Source organism: Oryzias latipes, chromosome 23, assembly GCF_002234675.1.
Source record: "Oryzias latipes chromosome 23, ASM223467v1".
NCBI lineage: Eukaryota > Metazoa > Chordata > Actinopteri > Beloniformes > Adrianichthyidae > Oryzias > Oryzias latipes.
Window position 1 is genome coordinate 9,351,891 of NC_019881.2, and position 22,015 is coordinate 9,373,905.

Below are 22,015 nucleotides of genomic sequence, written 5' to 3' on the forward strand. Positions count from 1 at the left end.
AAAAGCTTCATTTTGAGATATTTTTATTTACATTTATGACACTGTGACACAGTAAAGGATCAAATTACAACTGAAAAAGGGGCTTTATGAAATGTTCCTATTAGAACAGACTTACAACCTTTACTTTTACACCAAACAGGGTTTTTTTTTCAATCTCAAAAATTAAAAACAAAAACACAAGAACAAACCTCAGGTCAAGTGTCTTTAGTTCAACACAAAAACAGTTGGAACACTTTTCTGAGCAATCCAAATAAATAATCACCACAAACTTCTTATTAATACCAGAATATATGTGTTGACAAACCTTGATATACACTTTACCACCCCATGTGATTTATGAGAACGAACACCTCGTAAATCATAGATAATAGCTGTGGCGTTGTGAGCTTGTTTTTATGACTTTTGTGAAGAACCACAAAGTTGCACATTGTTGACGTCACAGGTGAAGTGATGAAAGAGGCCAGTTCAATTTAAACTTTCAAAAAAGTGAACAGTTGGACCTTTGTTTTTTGAGAACACTGCTACTGATTTTACATTGTTTTAACATTGTAAAGCACTTTGTGAGTCGCTGTCTGAGAAAAGTGCTACATAAATAAATGTACGTACTTACTTAGTTATAGATCAAAAAATGAGATTCATGTAATAAAAAAAAAACACACGTATTTGTAATTGATTAATTGTGATAATTTGACACTCTTAGTGTAAATGACTCTGAGAAAAAGAGGGGAGGCAGAGCTGGAGGCAGCAGAGACAAAGATGTTGAAGTTCTCCTTGGGAGTGACCACGATGGATTAGGAATGAATCCATCAGAACCGATAGATGTTCTGGAGATCAATGCAGGGAAGCAGATGGAGATGTTTGGACACGTTGAGAGGAGGAACATTGATGATGTGGGTGAAAGGATGCTGAGGTTGGAGCTAAGAGGTCTAGAGGAAGAGCAAAGAGGAGGCTCATGGATGTAGAGAAGGAGCTTGGTGTGAGTGAGGAGGACGCAGAGGAGAGGGTTAGATGGATGTTAAGAAGAATCTTAGATGGATGTTAAGAAGAAGGGCTTGTGGCGACCCCTAAAGGATGCAGCTGAAAGACGAGTCTGGAACCAAAAGAGTCGTATATTTCTCTTTCCTGAAATGCCTTTGTGCATCAATCATAACTGAGTTCTGTTTACGATCAGCTCACGTTCCAAAACAGATTTTTTTATGAGACTATCAGCGTTTTTGTTTGTTTAACTGTAACCCTTTCCCGTCTTTTGGTTCCAGCCTTTTCTCAGAAATATGTCTTTATCTGCGCTCTGAAAGGACTCTTCCTTGTTTTCTTTATGTGGCTAGCATTGGATACCAAGACGCACATGCACGTGCAGTCATGCTAGCTACTCATCACATAGCTTTCTGACCTCTAGACTTTAGAGGAAGTTAAAATGTATGTTTCATTGCAGTTTGCTATCATTTCGGTTCATCTTTATGGCCTTGTTTATGTGGATGCTGCAGAAAATCTCTATCATCTTTTTGTCATAGCACACTAAAGCAATGTAAATGTCTCCACTCAACCAATTTAGCAGAAGGAAAAACCCTCATCTTTCCTTTAGTTCCAGCCCGACTGCCTTAGTGGGAAAACCTGTTTGGCCCGTTCACGTCTGTATTCAGGCAAAAGAAAAGAAAGGCTGGGTTTGAAGAAACTTGGCTCAGTTTTTGCTTTGCGACTGTCAGCCAGACGTTCAGCCATGTTTGCATGAGAAAGGCTGGAGTTGGCATTCTCAGCTTCCCAGTGTCACTTTGTCGCCGTTTTATAATGTATCATCGATTATTCCAGTGTTTGGGGAGTTTGATTCGTCGTCAGAATCGTGTGACTTCTTTTGTTTAATTGACATACTTCTTTCAGGGTGTTGAAATAAAAACTAACAGAGGTTTGTGGGGTAAAGGTCTTGTCTCTGTCAGGCACTCACGATCTTTCACAAAGTTCTCTATCAACTGAAGAGCTTTTACTTTTTACCTCCTTCTGGTCTTTCTTGCTTTAAAACTTAGAGTCCAGTTGTTATTTTTTTAGAGAAGACATTGCCCCACATCCTCAGGTTGCAACCGTGGTGTCATCTATTCCAATTTGTTTATGTGGAGGGACGCAGAATAACATTTGTGTAGCTGCCGAATGGAAAGTCTTATTATTCATGAGGTACAGAGAGCTGCAGCTTTGTGCCTTTTAATGCTGACCCTTAACTGGATTGCAGGGATGAGTCAACAGCAACATTCAGTAGTAGAGTTTCACAAGGATGCCACTGAAGCCGAAGGTAAAATGAAATCCTAAAATAGCACTTTTGTTGTGAAATTCGGGATCACTCCTTTTGTTGGTGGATGTTTTGGAGGATCTGCTGCCCTGTGAGCTTCATGACCTGCATCACGAGCTGGGACCGGCTCAAAGGCAGAACGCTGTGTGCAGATATTCAGCTCCCAGACACTCCTAACAGAAACTCCTGAAGCTGGAAGTCTGGTCTGATACAAGTCTTTACTTCTCTGGTTTGAAATTTATCTATGATTCTTTAGAGATCTTAGGCAAAGAAAATACATTTTTATTTTCAAATATGTGGAATGCATAAAAAGCATGAAGTGTTTTTTTTATTTTATATTTTTTCTTTCTTTATTATATATATACTAAAGTCAGGCCTTCTCAAATTTATCAGGATGTGGACCCAGCTTGTGACAGACGTCACCAAGCACCAGCAAATCACGTCCACATGTTCTGGTCTTTTTCGGCTCTACATTCGTTTTGGAAAGACAATTTTAGATTTTCATCCCAGATTACAAATAAATTAATAGAGCCTAATCCTTTGACCGCTATCTTTGGTGCACCGCCATCATCTGTCCCATCCTCCTCGCAGTGTCTACTCTTAATGCTTTTGTTACCTTGCTAGAAAGGTGCCTAATTCTGCTTCTCACACAATGTGGATTAAAGAAATGATAAATCTTATAAAGCTTTTAAAAAATCGGATTCTCACAAAAGGGTTCACTTGAGGAAGTCCACAAAACATGGGACCTTTTTTTTTGTTTATATCGACAGACTGAGCCCATCCTTTGTTCTGGAGTAGTTGTGTGTGTGTGTGCGTGGAGGGGGGGGGGGTATGTTCGCATTGTCTTTGTAACAATTATTTTTATTGTATTTATTTTAGTTTTGTTCTGTTTGTTTATATACTGTGTTGAGTTTTATTTATTTTTTGTTGTGGCTTCTTACTTTGTCTTCGATTTGTGTAATGTTCAGTTTTTCATCTGTATTAATTTACTTTTTTTTCTACATTGTTTACCCGTTTGCAAAGACAAAAAATCTAAAAACAAATAGTGGAAAACATAAAAAATGAGAACTATTATTAATATTTTTGTTTATTTTTGTTGTCCATAACTAAAAACACATAATCTTGTAAACTATTATTTGACTCCACTTGACAGTAAAACAGTAAAAGAATTTTGGACTTTTTTCTTCAGGTTTTGGATCCAGAGCTGGAAGTGGCGGACCAAGCCTTCCCTCCGCAGTCCACGCAGCCCTCTGCGCTGAAGATCCAGGTGAGAACGCCGCTCTGGTTCTGGCTAAAGGCAGCGTGGGGACGTACAGACCTGGGCATGCTGCCGTTTTGTTGACTGGATCATTTCCTAAACGTGGCCGCCGTGTGTTTCAGGATAAAGAGATAAGAGCAGTCTTCCTCTGGCTGTTTGCTCGGCTCTTCCAGGGCTATCGTTGGTGTTTGCACATCATCCGCATTCACCCAGAACCGGTGATCCGCTTCCATAAGGTACTCTAAGGCCCCAGACACTGTGGACGCATCACTGCCTCAGCTCTGTCTGTATAACTGAAGAGGAGTGTTTCCTCAGGCGGCCTTCCTGGGCCAGCGAGCGCTGATGGAGGACGACTTCCTCATGAAGGTGTTGGACGGGATGGCGTTTGCTGCTTTCGTCTCAGAGAGAGGGCCCCCTTACAGAACTACTGACCTGTTTGACGATGTGAGTCTGTCAGCTGTTTGAATGTCTACTTTTACTCAGCGTCAGGTTTCTAAAGAGTCTCCCGCTGCAACCATCATGTGACGTCTGAATTTGACCGTAAAAGTGAAAGAAGGGATGGCTGATGGTTTCATTCTTACCTCTGCCAGTACGAGCAGATCTACTGGAAATCTGCAGGAGGTTGAATGAACGTTCTGCTTCCCGTGAGCAGGAATGTGTGGTTGGATCGGTTGTTGTTTTCCCGGTCTGTGACCGTTAGCCGGACGTCCCTTCTCGTCCTCGTATTTGCCCAATCTGTATCTACGTGCTGGTGGTTCAGTGTTGCTGAAATTACATCAGCTAAGATTTGAAAATGCTGAAAAACAACCACACTAGTTGCTGTTGAATAAGGGGTCATAGTTGTAGCAGAACTGTTTGTTCCATTTTAAAATCCTACCTTAATGAACAATTGCATGCTTGGCCTCCTTTCAGACAGAGCCCTGAAGCTTGAGGTGGTGAAGACAGACTGTCTAAAGGAGACAGTTCACTGTCAAGAGCCTTGTGTTGGAGTGAATAGATGAAGCATTAAACTCATCTTGGTGTCTGCTTATTTAATAAAAAGTTAGGATCATTTTCAAGTACAGTGCTCAGAAAAAATGAGAGGTCAATGAACAAAAGAAAAATTTCCAAACTTTCCACAAGGTTGAGTTTTATTGAAGACTTCTTTAACTCCATAACATAAAATCAAGGTTAATGATCTAACTTGGAGCACGCAATCTTCAGTTTACTTAAATTGGTTGAAGCAAAAATAAACACACCCTGCAACAAAAACTATTATGGCTAGTGTTTTGTATGAGCACAATGATTTTTAAGGGCAGCACAAAGTCATCTAGGAATGAGCAAGTTGGAGACATATTGCAACATCTATCTTTTTCCATTCTTCAAGATGAACTCCTTTTAGAGCCTGGATGCTGGATGGAGAGTGATGCTCAACTTCAGAGTTTCCCACAGGTGTTCAATTGGGTTCATATCAGGAGACATACTTGGCCATTCAATCACATTAACCCTATTCTTCAGAAATGCAATAGTAGCATTAGAAGTGGGTTTTGGATCATTGTCATGTTGGAAAAGTGCTCGACGACCATTGACAACCATCAACGAAATGCAGCTTCCCCACACCAGCAGTCCCACATAAGGACACTGACACCACCATGTTTCACTGTAAGCATCATGCATTTTTCTTTCACCTTTGCAATACCATACAGTTTTAAAACCATTAGTTCCAAAAATATTGATCTTTGTCTCATCGCTCCAGAGTATTGAGTCCCAATAGTCTTCATCTTTTTGAGCATGGGCCCTAGCAAATTCTAGGCGTGCTTTTTTGTGCATGGGCTTTAGTAAAGGCTTCCTTCGTGGACGATAACCATGCATGGCATTCCTCTGCCGTGTGTGCCGTATGGTGTCACGGGAAACAGTCACCCCAGTTTGGCTTTCTACTGCTTTGGCTAACTGCAGTGAACTTGCATGGCGATTTTCTTCAACCCTTCTCATCAAAAGACGCTCCTGTCAAGATTCCATGAATGACCTGGACGTCTCTGTAAGATGGTTGCACTTCCACCTTTCTTAAACGTTTGGATCACTTTTGCTATAGAATTTTGACTGATATGTAAAACTTTGCTGATCTTCTTGTAGCTCTTGTAGGCTTTTCTTTGTTAAGAAATGCCCTTTTATAGTCACCTGTGTACTGGAAACCTCTTAAATGAACCATTAGACTCATCTGTGGTTAAATGGCTTTTCTCTTAAGACTATGACTCGGGTGTACTCGTTTTTGCAACATGGGCTTGAATTATTATTAGGAAAATCCCTTTTTTGTGTGTGCAAATTAACATATCTTGTGTGCAATCAATGTCCCACCTTTGTAGGTGTATTTTAGAGTATAAAAAACTGATTCTGAAAGAACACTAAAGGTTTTCTGACAAATGTAGTGGGGTGTACTCATTTATGCTGAGCACTGTATTTGCAGCTGATGATGAAACATTCAAATGCAGTTTGTTTTTTACAAGTAGTTCTGCACATCATGCAGGATCTGCATCCCACAGATAGTTCAAGTGTGAAAAGGACTTTCAGCAGCAGGAACTTTGCTTTATTCTGTCTTTTTGATGGTGTTGATGTTCTTTCTGATCCTGGTGGATTTGGAAGCATTTCTCTCAGTCCTGACTACTGCATAAAAAACATCAACCATGTCAACTAGAGCAGTGTTTTTCAACCAGTGTGCCGCGGCACACTAGTGTGCCGTGGGAGATGGCCAAGTGTGCCGTGGGAAATTGCCCTCATTAACTGATCTAAAAACATTTCCCATCTCCAGGATTTTAGCTCTCTGTTCATCCAAACAGGCCCTGATAAAACACTGAGGAGTTAGGAATATAAAAGATCGTAAAATACCTTTTCTTTGGTTTTATTTTATTTTATTAAAGACATTTTGATAAGAATGACGTACCGCGATTCAGCTGCACCTTCGGCTGTATTTTGGAAAAGTCCCGTGTTGGGGGGGTTAATCACATGTCATCGGTCTGACCAATCAGAAGTGCTTAAAGTCTTCACTTCCTTGTCCCGATTTAGCTCGTAAAGTCGCTCAGTTCTAACAAAAATACCAGCTAAAGCTCGTCTTTAGCGGTGTTGCTTTCCACAGAATCCGGTATCAGACCGTGGAACAAGAGAACAAAACAATGAAGCTCCAAAAAGCGATATTCGGCCGTTTTATGCACTACATCTCCCATGATGCATTGGGTTGTGAGAGTGACAGTGCATAATGAGATCTGTTGTTAAACGTCTTGAAACTAACGAACACACAAACTGTTTTTAAATCTTCTAACTTAACTTTTATTGCATCTTTTAGAAAAAAACAGCTGCAGTTTCCAGCTTTTTCTGTAACAATTATCTCAAAAATGCATGTGAGATTGTGGAGGGAGGGGCTGTAGATCAATACAGACTATGAGTTTCTCCTTTTTTTTAAATTTTTGGATGCTGGTGTGCCGCGGGATTTTTTTTAAGGTTAAAGTGTGCCGTGGCTCAGAAAAGGTTGAAAAACACTGAACTAGAGGACATTATGACAGCCATCTGTGACTCTTTTTAAAACCTGTTTATGTTAAGTTGACGCCCTTCATCACTCGAATGCTCTCAGGAAATGCTTGAGCTCCTCTTCCTCTCAGCAAAACCAATATATTCAGCTGTACTAGATCATCTCAGTCTACATAATTTAAATTACACGGAAGAAAAGGAACAAATGAAAATTTTAAATTAACACCAAAAATTTGTTTTTTTGTAAATATTCTAAAGTACAAGAAAGAGTGACAAGTTGCAAACATTTGACAGCAAGTTTGAGATGCAGCTGAGTCACGAGAATCCTTCCTTCTGTTCCTCTGGAAGCATGTTTTTATTAAAGCCTGTTAATATTCCGTCAAAAAAAAGCAAATATGACCTTTACTCATGTGTAAAAAATCTTCTCTGATGGGAACACTGTGTTTCTGAAAATTTCCACAGCTGGTAGCAAACCAGGTGGAGCGGATCCGGCAGGAGGAGAGCTGTCCACACAAAGTCTTGAATCACGTGAAGGAGCTTGCAGAGCAGCTCTTCAAAAATGTATGACTTCACAAACTAGATCTCCTGTTGTCAGCCGTCCTTTTCATGGCATGTGTTTCTTGACCTTAGGAGAACCCATATCCGGCTGTGGCCATGCACAAAGTGCAGCGGCCCTCGGACAGCAGCCTGAACCCCACACAGAACCAGAAACCCTTCCCTGTTCTGGATGAGGTTTCTGTGCAGCTCTTCATTGATCACGCTGCTGCCAAACTGAAGACCGCTCCTCCTGTGGTGAAGGCAGAGGTCAAGAGCATGGTGCCATCCGGGCCTCCGCTGGGTGAGCTGCAGAACAAATTATCGTGTGTGACTTGCCGTCTCTGTGGGGCTGTGCTGACTGAGCATCTTCTGACTTCACAGGTGACACCGTGGACAGGAACGGCTGTGTGATGGCTAACAGCGCTCGCAGGCTGGAGGTGGTCAGGAACTGCATCTCGTACATCTTTGAGAACAAAATGCTGGAAGCCAAGAAGGTGAGAATCCATGGAGCTCTCCGTCTGTTCCCGGCATTTGTGCTGGAGTTGTTTAAGCTTAAAGAGTCCACCCTGTGTCCAGCTGATGCCAGCTGTTCTGCGGGCGCTGAAGGGTCGAGGAGCTAGGCTCTGTTTCACCCAGGAGCTCAACCAGCACGTCCTGCAGAACCGGGCCGTGCTGGATGACCAGCAGTTTGACTACATCGTTCGCATGATGAACTGCACTTTACAGGTAAGCATGAAAGGAAAAGTCTTTCCACCACTGGAGCATTTCTCTTGAGCTTAAGGGTCTGGGTTTCAGTTTACGGTTGAAGCCGTTTTGCCGTGTGAGAGTTTCATCTGTGTTTCTGTTCAGGACTGTTCACACATGGATGAACACGGCGTTGCTGCAGCTCTGCTTCCTCTGGTCACAGCCTTCTGCAGAGTGAGTGTCATGTCAGAGTCTTCCTCATTCCACAAAATCAACTGTTTGCACAAAACCCTTTTTTGGGGGGATTTTATACCCCTTAGGAAGATTTATGTCAGTCCCTTGCTGTCAGTAAATGTCCATCCAAATCTACAAATGAGGAGATCTTCAGGAATTTCTAGAATGTTCTAGGTGCTTTTGTCTCCTGAGACCTGCTATAACAGCATGTGTGTGTATGACAGAAACTGGGAGCAGGCATCACGCAGTTTGCCTACAGCTGCGTTCAGGAGCACACTGTGTGGACCAACATGCAGTTCTGGGAGGCCATGTTCTATAGTGATGTCCAGAACCACATCCGGGCTCTGTACCTGGAGACGGAAGATGGAGAGCAGCACAGCATCTCAGTAAGCACCTTCTTTTAGCTGATCAGCATTCTCCGCTGATCGCTCATCCTGGCGTTTGCTTCCAGCAGCAGCAGCAGGACGGGTCTGGCAGCAGAAAGGACATCAGCGCTTTGGAGTTGGCCTCGGAGCAGAGCCGGCTGTGGCCAACTTTCGGCAAGGAAATGCAGGCTGAACTGGTACAGAAGGAGGAAAGCACTGTGTTCAGCCAGGCCATCCACTACGCCAACAGGATGAGCTACCTGCTGCTGCCTTTGGACACCAGCAAGAACCGGCTGCTGAAGAGCTCCGGTCTCGGAGATGTGGAGAGCGTCAGTAACAGCTACGTCACCAACAGGTGAAGCCTAGTTGAGATAGTGGTAGAATTTGATCAGAAGTGGGATGGTAATGGAGGCTTGGCTGGTGAAGTCGATCCTCCAGAGACATAACTCTTCAGAGTTTGGCTTTGTTGTCCGGCAGCATTGCAGGCAGCATGGCGGAGAGCTATGACACTGAGAGCGGCTTTGAAGATGCTGAGAGCTCCGACGTGGCCAACTCAGTGGTGCGCTTCATCAACCGCTTCGTGGACAAAGTGTGTAATGAGAGCGGCGTCACTAACGAACATCTGAAAGCGCTGCACATCATGATACCAGGTAGGACGTGGTCTGATTGGTCCTGATGTGAGGTGGGAACGTGACCCTGAAGCTTTTTGAATGTTTGCAGATATTGTTCAGATGCACATCGAGACGTTAGACGCAGTCCACCGGGAGAGCAAGAGACTGCCTCCCATCCAAAAGGTAACCAATTCCTATTTTTACGTCTCACTGGACAAAGGCCATGCAGAACCCCAGCCAGCCCTGTCCACCCCCCTCTCCACCAATCCCCACAGCTCAGGCTCACGGTTTCCCAGCAGGTACGTCTGTCTGCAGAGACAGAAAGGTGTGAGTCGCACCACGCCTGAGCAGTGCATGCTGGGTGATTGCTCTGTGATGAGCTGAGTGCCTTCACCCTGAAGGATGCTGTTCCTGCATGCAGCTTGTTGGAGAGGGACAGGGGCTTTGTTGGGCCCCACGGGTCAAACATGGATTCTGGCCAGCATCACTGCATGCAGTCTGTGAAAATTCTCATGTCATTTTCCTGGAGAGACAGTTTAGTGATGAGTTTGGGTCTTTACTGTGGACTTTACATCTATTACACATTAGTAACACAACCGATACAAAGTTAATGGTCTTTAACGTGATTAGCAGATTTAAAGACTTTACAGCATCAGTTCATCTCAAACTATTTATGAGTTTCTTAATTTCCTAACGAAGCCCAGAATCCCAGCTTATGTTGTGCCAACGCGCTTCACAAAATAACAAAAGAAATCAAAGCAAGTTGATACATTCAACTTGCTTTAAACTGTATCGGGAGTTTGGTCTAAACGTCAGTGTTCATCTGTATGTTTGCTCATCTGAGTTGATGACTTTAGCATCTTTTGTTATGGGTGTGCTGGTTGCAAGCGGTGGGGTCAGTTGGCTCCAGCGTTGTTGACCCCTGAGCCTGTAATGACAGTCGGGCCCTCCTCTTCTGTCTGTCTGTGCAGCCCAAGCTGCTGAGACCCACTCTCCTGCCAGGAGAGGAGCTCATGATGGACGGGATGCGGGTCCATTTGGTTCCCGACGGACGCGATGAGGCAACAGGGCTGATGGGAGGGCCTGCTCTTCTTCCAGCGGAGGGAGCCATCTTCCTCACCACATACCGCCTCATCTTCAAAGGCACGCCCACCGACCCCCTGGGTGAGTAATGTCACATGACGAAAAATGTGGGAGACCCGCTTCATCTCCTCAATGAACTCCTCCTTTGGTTGCAGTGGGTGAGCAGGTTGTGACTCGCTCCTTCCCCATCGCCTCTCTGACGAAGGAAAAGAAGATCTCGGTCACAGCCATCGACCAGTATGTTCAGGAGGGGCTGCAGCTGCGGTCATGCACCTTCCAGGTATCCAAAGAGATGCACAGCTCCTCTGTGTGGCACGCACCCCGAGCTCTGACCTGATCTGGGCTTCTTGTTGACACTGCAGCTCATAAAGATCGCATTTGACGAAGAGGTCGAGTCAGACTTGGTGGAGGTTTTCAGGAAGCATCTTCACAAGCTGCGCTATCCTCAGCATGTGCATGGGACCTTTGCCTTCACCGTGGGTCAGTGTGGGAAGCTGGTGGTGGAGCACAAGACCAAAGACAAGAACCAGTCACTGAAGTAAGACAACTGTAGGAATGGGCCTCTGTGCACACACACACTCACACATGTAAACACACACACACTTCTGTAGCCACTGCAGGGCTGTCGTAAAACTTCTGAAACAAAGGACTGAGTTCTGGACGACAGGAAGTGACTTTGATGGGCGATAAGGTTAAAAAACGGGTCTCCTGGTCTTTTCAGAACCCTCTCCAGAAACCTGGTGAAGACCGCGAAGAGGACAATTGTCCGGCAGAACGTGTCCAGGAAGAAGTATTCTCCGCCCACCTGGGAGAACCGCAGCAGCTTGCAGTCTGAACTGGATGAAGATGAGATTTCTGGTAACTATGAAAACTAAACCGGCGATGTCAGTCTGCAGACGCTCACATTCTGACAGCAGCTGGCACTTTACAGTTTATCTTTATCTTTTAACTTTAGACTTTAGTCTTTTTTAAAAAGTCACAATTTCAGGTGTAGATGTTTCTCCACAGGCTTAAAGTGCATACGTTTCTGTTGTAATGTCCTAAAAACACGCGAAAACCCTTTTTATTGCTGAAATTTCAGAAGTAAAAGCATAATTAATAAGTTTATCCGTGTTGGTCATGGAAAGTGTTTGAAAGCATTTTTGTGAAGAACTTTAAAATTCAGCTCAACCCTCGCTCCGAATCCTTCCTCATAGATTATCAGAGCTCATTTTCTGGGAGCAGATCTTCTCCAGCAGTGGGACGTATATTAACTTTAAAATCCTCACTGTTTTTTTGCTCTTCTTTTACTTTCTGTTGTTGTTTTAGCTGATGTAGGTGGTTGTTGTTTACTGTTGTTTATCAGATGTTGAACTTGAAACCTGGTGAGAACCGCCTTTTAATGTTGTGACTGTGTTAAGATGTTTAAAGTTCTCTTTCTCCTTGAAGAGGTTAACAATGATGGGGTGTCTCCGCAGTGTCCGAGGAGGTGGACCACAGCGTGCTCACACTGTCCTCCACCATCCGCTCTTCAGACAGACAGACCATGAGCAATGTTGTGGAGCGGGCCTGCTGTCGAGACTATCAGCGCTTGGGTCTGGGCACGCTCAGTAACAGCCTAACACGTTCGAAGAGCGAGCCTTTCCGGATCTCCACCGTCAACCGCATGTACAGCATCTGCAGGAGGTAAGAAGCCCACAACGACCAAAAAAGGAAGGGGAAACTCTGCTAACTGTGCCTGCCTCTGCAGCTACCCTGGCCTGCTGATCGTCCCTCAGACCATCCCAGACTCCACCATCCAGAGGATCTCCCGCTGTTATCGACAGAACCGCTTCCCCGTGGTGTGCTGGAGGAACTCTCGAACCAAGGCCGTCCTCCTGCGCTCGGCGGGTCTTCATGCTAAGGGAGTAGTCGGATTCTTCAAGTCACCCAACACGCCTACTGCAGGTAGAGAAACTGTAACACCTTCCTCTAACAAGAAAACCCTACGTGTTTAAGACATTTAATAAAAGCTGTATTCTTTACTTCCAAGTCTCTTTTTGGTAGTTTGTCAGTTCTGCCTCCAAAACACAAGTTGATGTGTGGTCATCATTATCATTCCATCCCAGCTAGTTTGAAAAAAACAAGCCCCCACCTGGACTCCAACCAGAACGTACCATATTCAGTTCTTCACATGACTCCCTGAAGCAAAAGTCAATTTCCAATTGCCTTCTATGTTACAAAGCCAACTTTTGAATCTAAAATTAAGCTTTTCTAACCTTGTTTAAAAAATCTGTTGAAAGACCCGCTCTGATGAAAATGGTGATTTTGGTGTTTTTAACATGTTTCTGTAGCATTTTTCTCATGATGGTAAGGCATATTTGAAGAAAATGAAGATCAAAACTCCATTTCTGAGTTTTCTTTATTCAAATCGGGAGCAGATGAAAACATTCAGTTTAAAAAGGTTGTAGCAGTGATGTTGGTGCTTCAGTCAGCTGGCGAAAAGAAAACTCCTTGCTCCGCTTCATTCTGACGCATGAATCTACATCTTTGTTTACCTCGTCTGAGCTGGATTTTGGATCTAAACTGTACGGCTGGATAGGTTTGGTGTTGCACCCATTTTTACTGCACCGCTAATGTTAGCTTTGGTCTGTGAGAGGCTGTAAGCTAATGGGACAGAGTGTAAAAAAAAAAAAAAGCATGATGGGAAATGGGGGTTGGCTTGCTTCCGTTCCAACAGTTTAGTCCAAATCTCAAGGGGGAATTTCTGCTAAACTCCTGCATCTCTGCAGAAACTATGTCATTGAAAGCGACACAGGTTTTTGGATTTTTTTTTTTTTTTTTTTGCAAATATCTTTTTATTGTTTTTAAACACATGAACAAAGTTAGAAGCATTGAAACAGCATATATTTAACAAAAATCCAAAGAAAATGAAAAATTAGTACAAGAAGGTACGTAGAGTTGTCAGGTTGAAATTATCCTCCTATCTAGGATACTGATCACAGAGTTAACAATTTGTCATGACCTTTTCTTGTTTTGTACATAAACCATTTTTCCCAGTCCTTCAGAAATTTGTTTTCCTTCATTCTTAGTTTGTATGCAAGTCTCTCCATTGTTTGTATTTCTTCCACAATATACATCCATTGCTTGTGTGTTGGGGCTTCAGCCTTCTGCCAGTTCTTAGTTATGGCTTTCTTTGCTGCCACAAGAAGAACTTTTACTAGATTTTGGTCCGTTTTATGTACTGTTCCCTCTAAGTAACCCAGATACATCACAAGACAGGTTCGGGGTATCTTATAACTGAGTATTTCACATATAGCAGAGTGAATGGTGTGGTTTTTGGATTTTTACTAAAAACTGCATCATTTTCTTTACCCTTTGAAAATTGATCAGAAGATGATTGGAGTGGGACTTGAATGTTTGTTGCTTATTTTAGGGGTTTTCAATGTGTTATTCTTTGATTGACAGGTGGGTGGACTTATGGGTGAGCTCAACAAAACCCACTTTACATTTCCAGAATGCTGAAGAGTTCAGGCCATTTGCCCTCCCCATGTTTGTTGAAAAGCCTGTGGGTGACGTCAGAGATGATCCGTCTAATGGTCATACAGTATGTTTAAGATTTATTAAGCAGGAATCCCATCTTGCGGTTAAAACAGTCACCAATTAGTAGCATAGTCAAAAACATTTCACTTTGCATAAAGGGAGCACAGATTTAATCAGATAAAAACTGAGATCTCTGAGGCAGAACACAGAATAAAATTTAGTTTTCTCACGTATACAGAGATTTCTTCAAATTCTCTCAAGGAGGATTTGATGTATTCAATCTCTTGATCATTTAACGGAGAATCATTAAATAGATATTTATTATAGAAACGGTTGTCACAGCAGCCGTGTTGCCGACTGTTCTTATTTTGCGACTTTTACATGTTTTTGTTGTAGTTTAATTAAACAAGTTTCTGCTTTAGAAAGTCTTTTTTTATGCTTTTAGATGTTTAATTCTGATTTGAATCTAAATCAAACTGCTGGTGATGTTGTGGTCCGTCTTTCCTGGTAACCAGGAAGTCCACAGATGTTGCTGCTGTCTCGTCTTTGTCTTCTAAAAACGCTGTAACAGGCTGGCGTGTTTTTGTCCAGTTCCCAGTCAGGCCGACTCCACCAGCCTGGAGCAGGAGAAGTACCTGCAGGCCATCATCGGCAGCATGCCGTCCTACAGCGAGAGCAGCGGCAGAAACACGCTGAGCGGCTTCTCTTCCGCTCACATGAGCACCTCAGGTGAGGACGCCCAGTTACGCACTGGAAACACCGCTGCCAGAGAAACCTCTCATCTCTGCGTCTTCTGTTTCCAGACTCTGCAGATAAACTGAGGCAGCCTAAAATCGGGATGCTCATGAAGCAGGTGATGGGCGTGAAGGAGGAGGTTCCCGGGACGTTCAGCAGAGGAGGTGAGGTCCAAACTGGTGTGTTTTGGGCAGTTCTGGCTTCTGTTCATGTGAGTTTTGGAGCTGGCCTGGGACAGAGGAGGAAGCGGATTTGGGAGTCATGTAGGGAGAAGGTCCTCTTTTGTTGGTTAACTGGCATTTCTGTCATTTGACCTCAGCTCAGGGTAAAAGCGTCAAAGTGTCCTCTCAACCCAAGGGGCCTAACAAGGCCAGGAACTCCCCCAGAGGTACAGTAGGCCACGCCCCTCAGCCCTTCCTTCACTCGTCTTTAACCAATCAGGTCTCTAACGGTAGATGGGTCTTTTTGTGTGCTAACACTGCAACGTTGCTGCTTGTGTTGTTGTGTACACGCTGCAGCTCCGGCTGAGCTGCGTGACGTCCTGCTGGTTGTTTCTCCTTCAGAACTTTAGACTGTCAGTGTGGCGTAGCCGTTTCTCTAGGACGACGGGAGGCTGGCAGACTGGATCATTCCAGCTCCAGCACTAGTCGTCCCTGCGTCCTGCAGCCTCAAACCCCTTATGATCCACTTCTGCTACACTCTGCTGTCTGTGTTCACATGATTTTACAGGAAAGGCTCCATCTGATCTCACTATGAAGGCATGATTCCACCCAAATAAACAAATAAAGAATCAAACCACAGCATAACGAATCTAAATATTTGTTGCTTTTGTTTGATGTTTCCTTTCAGTTTGTGCCAGTACAAATGAACAAATACTGAAACACAACAGCAAATCACAGAACAAATCAAATTTCCATTAAGCAGCCGGCCGGCAAGTGCAAAACGCGACAGTAGAAAGTGGAGAAAAAATGAACGCTATCGAACGAAAGCTGCTAACGGAATGGGGATTCCCTTTAACACCGAAGGTGTTGTACATTTTCATTGCATTAATACAATTTTAAAAAATTATTTTGGACTGTTTCATGTATTTATAACATAAAGAAAACAGTAATAAATCACTTTAAAAAATCGTATATGATTGGTTTAATATGACGTCCCTTTCTAGCTGTGTCTATATGACCGTGTTTCTGGATTTGGTCATTTGTAATGTGATTTGCTTTTGTGTTTCAGGACTCTGTAATTTGTTCTGTGATTTGCTGTTGTGTTTCAGTATTTGTTCATTTGTACTGGGATTTGTTGTTGTATCTTAAATGTGCGCATGTCTTGCACCCTCGCCCACCGTAATCAGGACAAGAAAAACTGCTTCGTACATCAACTTCAGATTTTAGTAACAAACTTAAAACAAAATATTGTTTTAACCAAAAAGGTCACCCAAACCACACACCCCAAAAGAAAATCAAGTTCAAATTTTAAAATAAACCAAAAAAATGTTTGTAAAAGAACAAATGTGCAAAGAAAATCTGTCTTTATTAAATGTTATATACGGTTATATGTTGTATGAGTACAGCAACATGTAAATGAAAAATATCCATCCACCTTTAGGGTCCTGGGGCTGCTGGAGCCTATCACAGCTGCTGTTGGGTGAGGGCGGGGTTCAGCCTAAACAGGTCACCAGTATGTAGCAGTGATACACAACCACGCACACAGTCCACCTATGCAGCATGTTTCTGGACTGTGGGAGGAGGCCAGAGAAAATGCACAGTTGCATGAGGAGAACATGCAAAAACTCCACATCGGAAAACCCCAGCCAGCAGTCCAACCAGAGTTGTGTGACAGCAATAACAATAAAAATATTGTGTCTAAAATGTAAAACAATCAATTCATTTATTAAGACAAAACAGAAACGACAGCGTTTAAAAATCGGACAGATGTAAGACTCTACTGTCTGATCAGAAGGTCCTCAGTGTGTGACCTCAGAGCTCAAATAAATTCTGATCCCTGCATGGTGTGTGTGTGTGTGTGCCCACATCTCAGGTAGATGGGGCAGTATCCGTCTGACAGGATCGGGAGCTCTACGTCTGAGTGCCTACAACCCTGACGTGGGGCCGCGTCTGGCGGGATTTGAGTCTCCGCAGCCCAACGGCGGGCCGAGTGAGCCCCTCTTCCTACGGCAGCAGAAGGCGTTCCTCTACATCATCGGGGACAAGAGCCAGCTGAAGGTGAGCTGATGATCTGCAGAGGCGGGGGGGAGGAGTCGAGTTGTTCTGAACTCCGCCTCTGTCATCAGGGGGGGAAGCAGGACGCGTTCCAGCAGTGGGAGGTAGTCCCCATTGAGGTGTGCGACGTGCGGCAGGTGAAGAACAGCTTCAAGAAGCTGATAAAGGCCTGCATGCCCAGCTCGGTGACGGCGGACGGCTTCCTGCGCTGCGTGGAGGAGTCGGAGTGGATGTCTCTGGTGGGAACCTGCTTCTTCCTTGTGTCTGTCCTCCCTGCTTCCAGCTGCTGTTTGACTCTGACGTCCACATGTTTGCACAGCTGCACAGGGTGCTGCAGGTCTCCGTCCTGGTGGTGGAGCTTCTGGACACGGGCTCGTCCGCCATGGTCAGCCTGGAGGACGGCTGGGACGTCACCACGCAGGTCAGACTGAAAGCCAGACTTCCACTGTTGTGAAGGTCAGACTGCGAGGTGTTAAGGTTCCTGCTGGCTGCAGGTGGTGTCCCTGGTCCAGCTGCTGTCTGATCCGTACTACAGGACCTTTGATGGCTTCCGGCTGCTGGTGGAGAAGGAGTGGCTGTCGTTTGGCCACAGATTCAGCCACCGGGGGGCACAAACGCTTGCCAGCCAGAGCAGCGGCTTCACGCCGGTGTTCCTGCAGTTCCTGGACTGTGTGCATCAGGTGGGTCTTCCTCAGGACATGGTGGGCTCTAACCTCATCTGTTCATGAAAACTAGAAGATGAGCTACAATTCAAAGTAGAAAACCCACAACATGTCCGTGTCATTGACATGATCTGATTAGTTTGTGTTCGGCATCATATCACCCGTCTGTTTGGTTTTTCTACTGACTTTATTCACAAACATTACAGAGGAAAAACATTGGAGATGGATTCAGTATTGACCAGTATGAACTGTTTTTTTAATTTCTTTTCTTTATGTGTCAATCCTGATGAAAATATCGGACACAAAGCACCAAATTCTGTGGGTGACCTGCAGCATGCTCACATTGGGGGTGTGGTCAACTTCACTAAAACAAATTCTGATTTTTGCTATGATTTTTTTCAAAGTTGTGCCAAAGATTTTTAATTTTGCTATCTTTTTTTTATTTTACTATAATTTTTTGTTAAATTAAGCAACATTTTTTTTTTATTTTGCTATAATTTTTTTCTGAATTTTGCTGTAGATATTTATAGAATTCGCTATAATTTTCATTGTAAAACAGTTGTCATTCGTTGTAATGATTATGAGATTATTTTTGGGAAGTTACTGAGAAACTGCTATTGTTTGTCTGGGGTCTTTTATGTACTTTACTGATGGTCCATGCCTGCCTCTGCAGCTTCACATTTAGGCAAACTCCGGCTGGAACTCGTTTTCTGCATCACCACAGACAGAAATAAACAGTTCATTCTGGTCAATAGAACTACATGAGAAGTTCTATTGACATGAGAAACATGTCATTTTTGTTGGCTCAGCATTAAGGCGTGCCCCTCCTCCTCTTCCTCAGATCCACCTCCAGTTCCCCATGGAGTTTGAGTTCAGTCAGTACTACCTGAAGTTCCTGGCTTATCACTACGTCTCCAACCGCTTCCGCACCTTCCTGCTGGACTCGGACTACGAGCGCATCGAACTGGGTAAGAGGGGGGAACAGGCGGCGTGGCGGCGGGTCATTGTGGTGCTTATCTGTCTGTCCATGCAGGAGTGCTGTTTGAGGAGAAGGGCGAGAGGAAAAGTCCTCTGGTGTGCAAGTCTGTTTGGGACTACATCGACCGACTGAACAAGAAGGCACCCGTCTTCTACAACTACATGTTCAGCCCAGAGGATGAGGAGGTGGGTGCTTCTGACCTTCATCGCCCGCCAGATGCCACCAGCATTGACGGGAACGCTGTGTTTTTGAGTTTCAGGTGTTAAGGCCGTACACCTTCATCTCCAATCTGAAGCTGTGGGATTTCTACACGGAGGAGACGCTATCTGAGGCACCGTCCTATGACTGGGAGCTGCGGGGCCGGCAAGAACGCGCAGAGGAGGTGGCGGACAAACCCGACACCAGCGCTCCCGTGACTCAGCGCCGCATCGTGTGGCCATGTTACGACAACCTAAGCAAGGTGATGCCAGACGCCATCAGCAAGCTGCTGCAGGACCTGCAGAGTCTGGAGGCTGAGCTGGGCCAGACGGCGGAGAGGTGGAAGGACACCTGGGACAAAATCAAGATGACGCAGAGGACGGACGCCAAACCGGAGAGCAAGGTGAGGAGGCGACTGCTTTTCCCGCCTCGTCAGTGGAACCCTGAGCCCGCTGACTCTGGACTCTCCTCCACAGCCGTCCTTCTCCAGCTCCCTGCTAATGGCGTCCAACCTGAGCCACCAACGCCGCTCTCAGGGAGTCTGCCTGCAGGAGAGCGCCGTTGGGCCTTCCCTTAACCTGGGCTTGGACTGCGAGGGCGGCGCCACCTCCACCCCGGTGCCGGGCCGAACCAGCACCAGCACTCTTTACAGCCAGTTCCAGAGCACTGAGAGCGAGAACAGGTGAGGCAGCCGCCATGCGATCACCTGCCCGCCATGTGGTCCACCTCCTCTCTGATTGGTTATCATCTGTATCCACAGGAGCTTTGAAGGGATTTTATACAAGAGAGGATCCATTTTGAAACCGTGGCGACCCCGCTGGTTCGTTCTGGATAAAACCAAACATCAGGTAAGAAGTATGTCTCAAAACAACAAGCACTCTTCAGGTAGGCATCTAACTCCACCCTGTTCTGATCCTGCAGCTGCGGTACTACAACACCCGACAAGACAAGGAGTGTAGGGGGTTCATTGACCTAGCAGAGGTGGAGGCCGTCACTTCAGGATCACCGATGGTGACGTCACCCAAAATCACGGAGAAAGCCTATTTTGACGTGAGTGTCAGCTCGGTGGCTTATGCGCGCTCGCCTTCGATGGGTCCTGACTTCTATTTCTTTCCCTCGGCAGCTCAAAACCACCAAACGGGTCTTCTGTTTTTGTGCGCAAGACGCCGCCAGCGCCCAGCAGTGGATGGACAGCATCCAGAGCTGCCTGTCTGACGCCTAGAGGAAGCAGGGCTTCTGACGCTCCGTCCTGTTGAACGTTTCAGCCATTTTCCTATAAAACTACAAAAGAAAAAAAAGAAAAACGTTTCCCCTCCTCAGTCTGACCACTATGAGTCTGAATGCACAAAACCAACTAGAGATCCTTCCAGAGCCCCCACCTGCGCATCACCTGTTGAAAAGAGGAGGAGCCTGAAGCCTAACGGACCAAACCTGCAGGAGCAGACACTGCTGCTCTCACTGCCTCGTGTAGCCACTCAGTGTCTTCAGAGGAGGGGGGGGGGGTCCTTAGTGGTTCATGAAGGATGTTCTGTTTAGCCCTTTCCCCCAGCTTTTTTCTACAATCAGAAGTGATTTACTGTGAAAAGCATGAAATTATGGTGGCAGGAAGTGTTTACAGAGTAGATGACCCCCCCCCCCCCCATCACTACGAGGGACGCCTCCTTTAAATCTGTAAGGGAAACTGAGAGGGGGGGCGTTGAGCAGAACAATGTGGGGTGTCGCACAGTATTATGGGATGTCTTCATAAAAAGACAGCAGGTCACTTTTCCACGTTGGGGCGACGCACCTTCCCGTCTGAAACAAGGGAGGGGTCGCCCCCGCCACCCTGTAAAATCCCCCCCCCCCCGCTGCTGTCTAAAGGTGAAACTGTAGATTTGTTGAATAAGTCTCTTGTATATACGACTCCAAATTTGTATGTAACGTTTCTAGTAGTAATTTATTTAACTGGTCTTTTCAGTAAAGGTTTTTCACATCACTTTATTTTTTAATTAGGAATCCAATGTGCCAACTGTTTATTTGTGTATTAATGTGACTAATGCTCTTTTTGTTTGGAAACCCTGGTTTTGATACATCACTCCTGATTTCCCAGGCAGTCCGAGTAAAGCGGTGGCAGTGGAGTAGGCGGCGTCCTCTGAACTATTGAGTTTTTCGCCGCCTGCATTGGTCAGACGGCAGAGCTCACCTGTGGGAACGTCACTGCCTCTCCTCACTGCTTCACCTTCCTCCTCCGTGTACAGCAGCTACAGCTATAACAAAACCCCCTTTATTTATTTGGTTTTTATTTAGAACGTTCCCTCTGAGATGGGCTGTCAATCATGTCAGTAGAGTTTCTAGACTCCAAATAAAAAACTGTGGGTTCAAATGTTCTCTGGTGAAGTTCTGTTTCCACAGCGGCGTTCCTCTCAGCGCCTTCAGTTGTTTCTTTTATGACAAGTCTAAAGGATAGAAGGATCGGGTCCAGCTTCTGGGTTTAAAGTAAATGCTTAATAATCAAATCAAACCCATCATTTCATCTTATAAACCCTCTTAATTACACTCACCGGCCACTTTTTTTGGTACCAGGTTGGACCTTCAGAACTGCCTTAATCCTTGGTGGCATCGATTCAACAAGGTAATGGAAACATTCCCCAGAGAGTTTGGTCCATATTGATGCAGTTGCTGCAGATTTTTCAGCTGCACATAAATAATGCCAATCTCCCGTTCCACCACATCCCAAACCATCTCCATTGGGTTGAGATCTGGTGACTGTGGAGGCCGTTTGAGTCCAGAGAACTCATTACATGTTCAAGAAACCAGTCTGAGAGGATTCCAGCTTTATGACATGGCGCCTTATCCTGCAAGAAGTAGCCATCAGAAGATGGAACACTGTGGTCAGAAAGGGGTGGACATGGTCAGCAACAAGGCTGTGGCGTTGGAACCATACTCAGTTGGTACTAAGTGGCCCAAAGTATTCCAAAAAGATATCCCCCACATAACACTACCACCAGCAGCCGTAACCGTTGACACAAGGCAGGACAGATTCATGCTTTTTTTATTGACCAAATTCTGACCCAAATATAGCAGCAGAAATTGAGGCTCATCAGACCAGGAATTTGGCCATTCTCCTTTGACCTCTGGCACCAACAAGGCAATTCCACCCACAGAACTGCTGCTCACTGGATATTTTCTCTTTTTCAGAC

General features: G+C 44.9%; 1 protein-coding gene across 6 annotated transcripts in view; it reads left to right on the forward strand.

Annotated features, from left to right (window-relative positions):
* Window positions 1-21,202, forward strand: part of sbf1 (SET binding factor 1) — a 60,157-nt gene extending 38,955 nt beyond the window's left edge. For 4 of the 6 annotated variants that reach the window (XM_023952679.1, XM_023952681.1, XM_023952682.1 and 1 more), the window contains 32 exons: window positions 3,465-3,542; window positions 3,656-3,769; window positions 3,849-3,977; window positions 7,494-7,592; window positions 7,662-7,869; window positions 7,950-8,062; window positions 8,145-8,294; window positions 8,418-8,486; window positions 8,711-8,872; window positions 8,938-9,206; window positions 9,329-9,501; window positions 9,572-9,645; window positions 10,434-10,626; window positions 10,701-10,825; window positions 10,908-11,083; window positions 11,267-11,403; window positions 12,003-12,210; window positions 12,275-12,471; window positions 14,638-14,775; window positions 14,850-14,945; window positions 15,101-15,169; window positions 16,816-17,000; window positions 17,069-17,236; window positions 17,317-17,418; window positions 17,492-17,677; window positions 18,501-18,627; window positions 18,693-18,823; window positions 18,898-19,239; window positions 19,313-19,518; window positions 19,597-19,684; window positions 19,758-19,886; window positions 19,960-21,202. In XM_023952679.1, coding sequence (XP_023808447.1) covers window positions 3,465-3,542; window positions 3,656-3,769; window positions 3,849-3,977; window positions 7,494-7,592; window positions 7,662-7,869; window positions 7,950-8,062; window positions 8,145-8,294; window positions 8,418-8,486; window positions 8,711-8,872; window positions 8,938-9,206; window positions 9,329-9,501; window positions 9,572-9,645; window positions 10,434-10,626; window positions 10,701-10,825; window positions 10,908-11,083; window positions 11,267-11,403; window positions 12,003-12,210; window positions 12,275-12,471; window positions 14,638-14,775; window positions 14,850-14,945; window positions 15,101-15,169; window positions 16,816-17,000; window positions 17,069-17,236; window positions 17,317-17,418; window positions 17,492-17,677; window positions 18,501-18,627; window positions 18,693-18,823; window positions 18,898-19,239; window positions 19,313-19,518; window positions 19,597-19,684; window positions 19,758-19,886; window positions 19,960-20,058 — 4,740 coding nt within the window. In that variant the 3' untranslated portion in view covers window positions 20,059-21,202. The remainder of the gene's footprint in view (window positions 1-3,464; window positions 3,543-3,655; window positions 3,770-3,848; window positions 3,978-7,493; window positions 7,593-7,661; window positions 7,870-7,949; window positions 8,063-8,144; window positions 8,295-8,417; window positions 8,487-8,710; window positions 8,873-8,937; window positions 9,207-9,328; window positions 9,502-9,571; window positions 9,646-10,433; window positions 10,627-10,700; window positions 10,826-10,907; window positions 11,084-11,266; window positions 11,404-12,002; window positions 12,211-12,274; window positions 12,472-14,637; window positions 14,776-14,849; window positions 14,946-15,100; window positions 15,170-16,815; window positions 17,001-17,068; window positions 17,237-17,316; window positions 17,419-17,491; window positions 17,678-18,500; window positions 18,628-18,692; window positions 18,824-18,897; window positions 19,240-19,312; window positions 19,519-19,596; window positions 19,685-19,757; window positions 19,887-19,959) is intronic. The other 2 variants (XM_023952680.1, XM_023952683.1) reach the window with 2 other exon arrangements.
* Window positions 21,203-22,015: the final 813 nt, after the last annotated feature.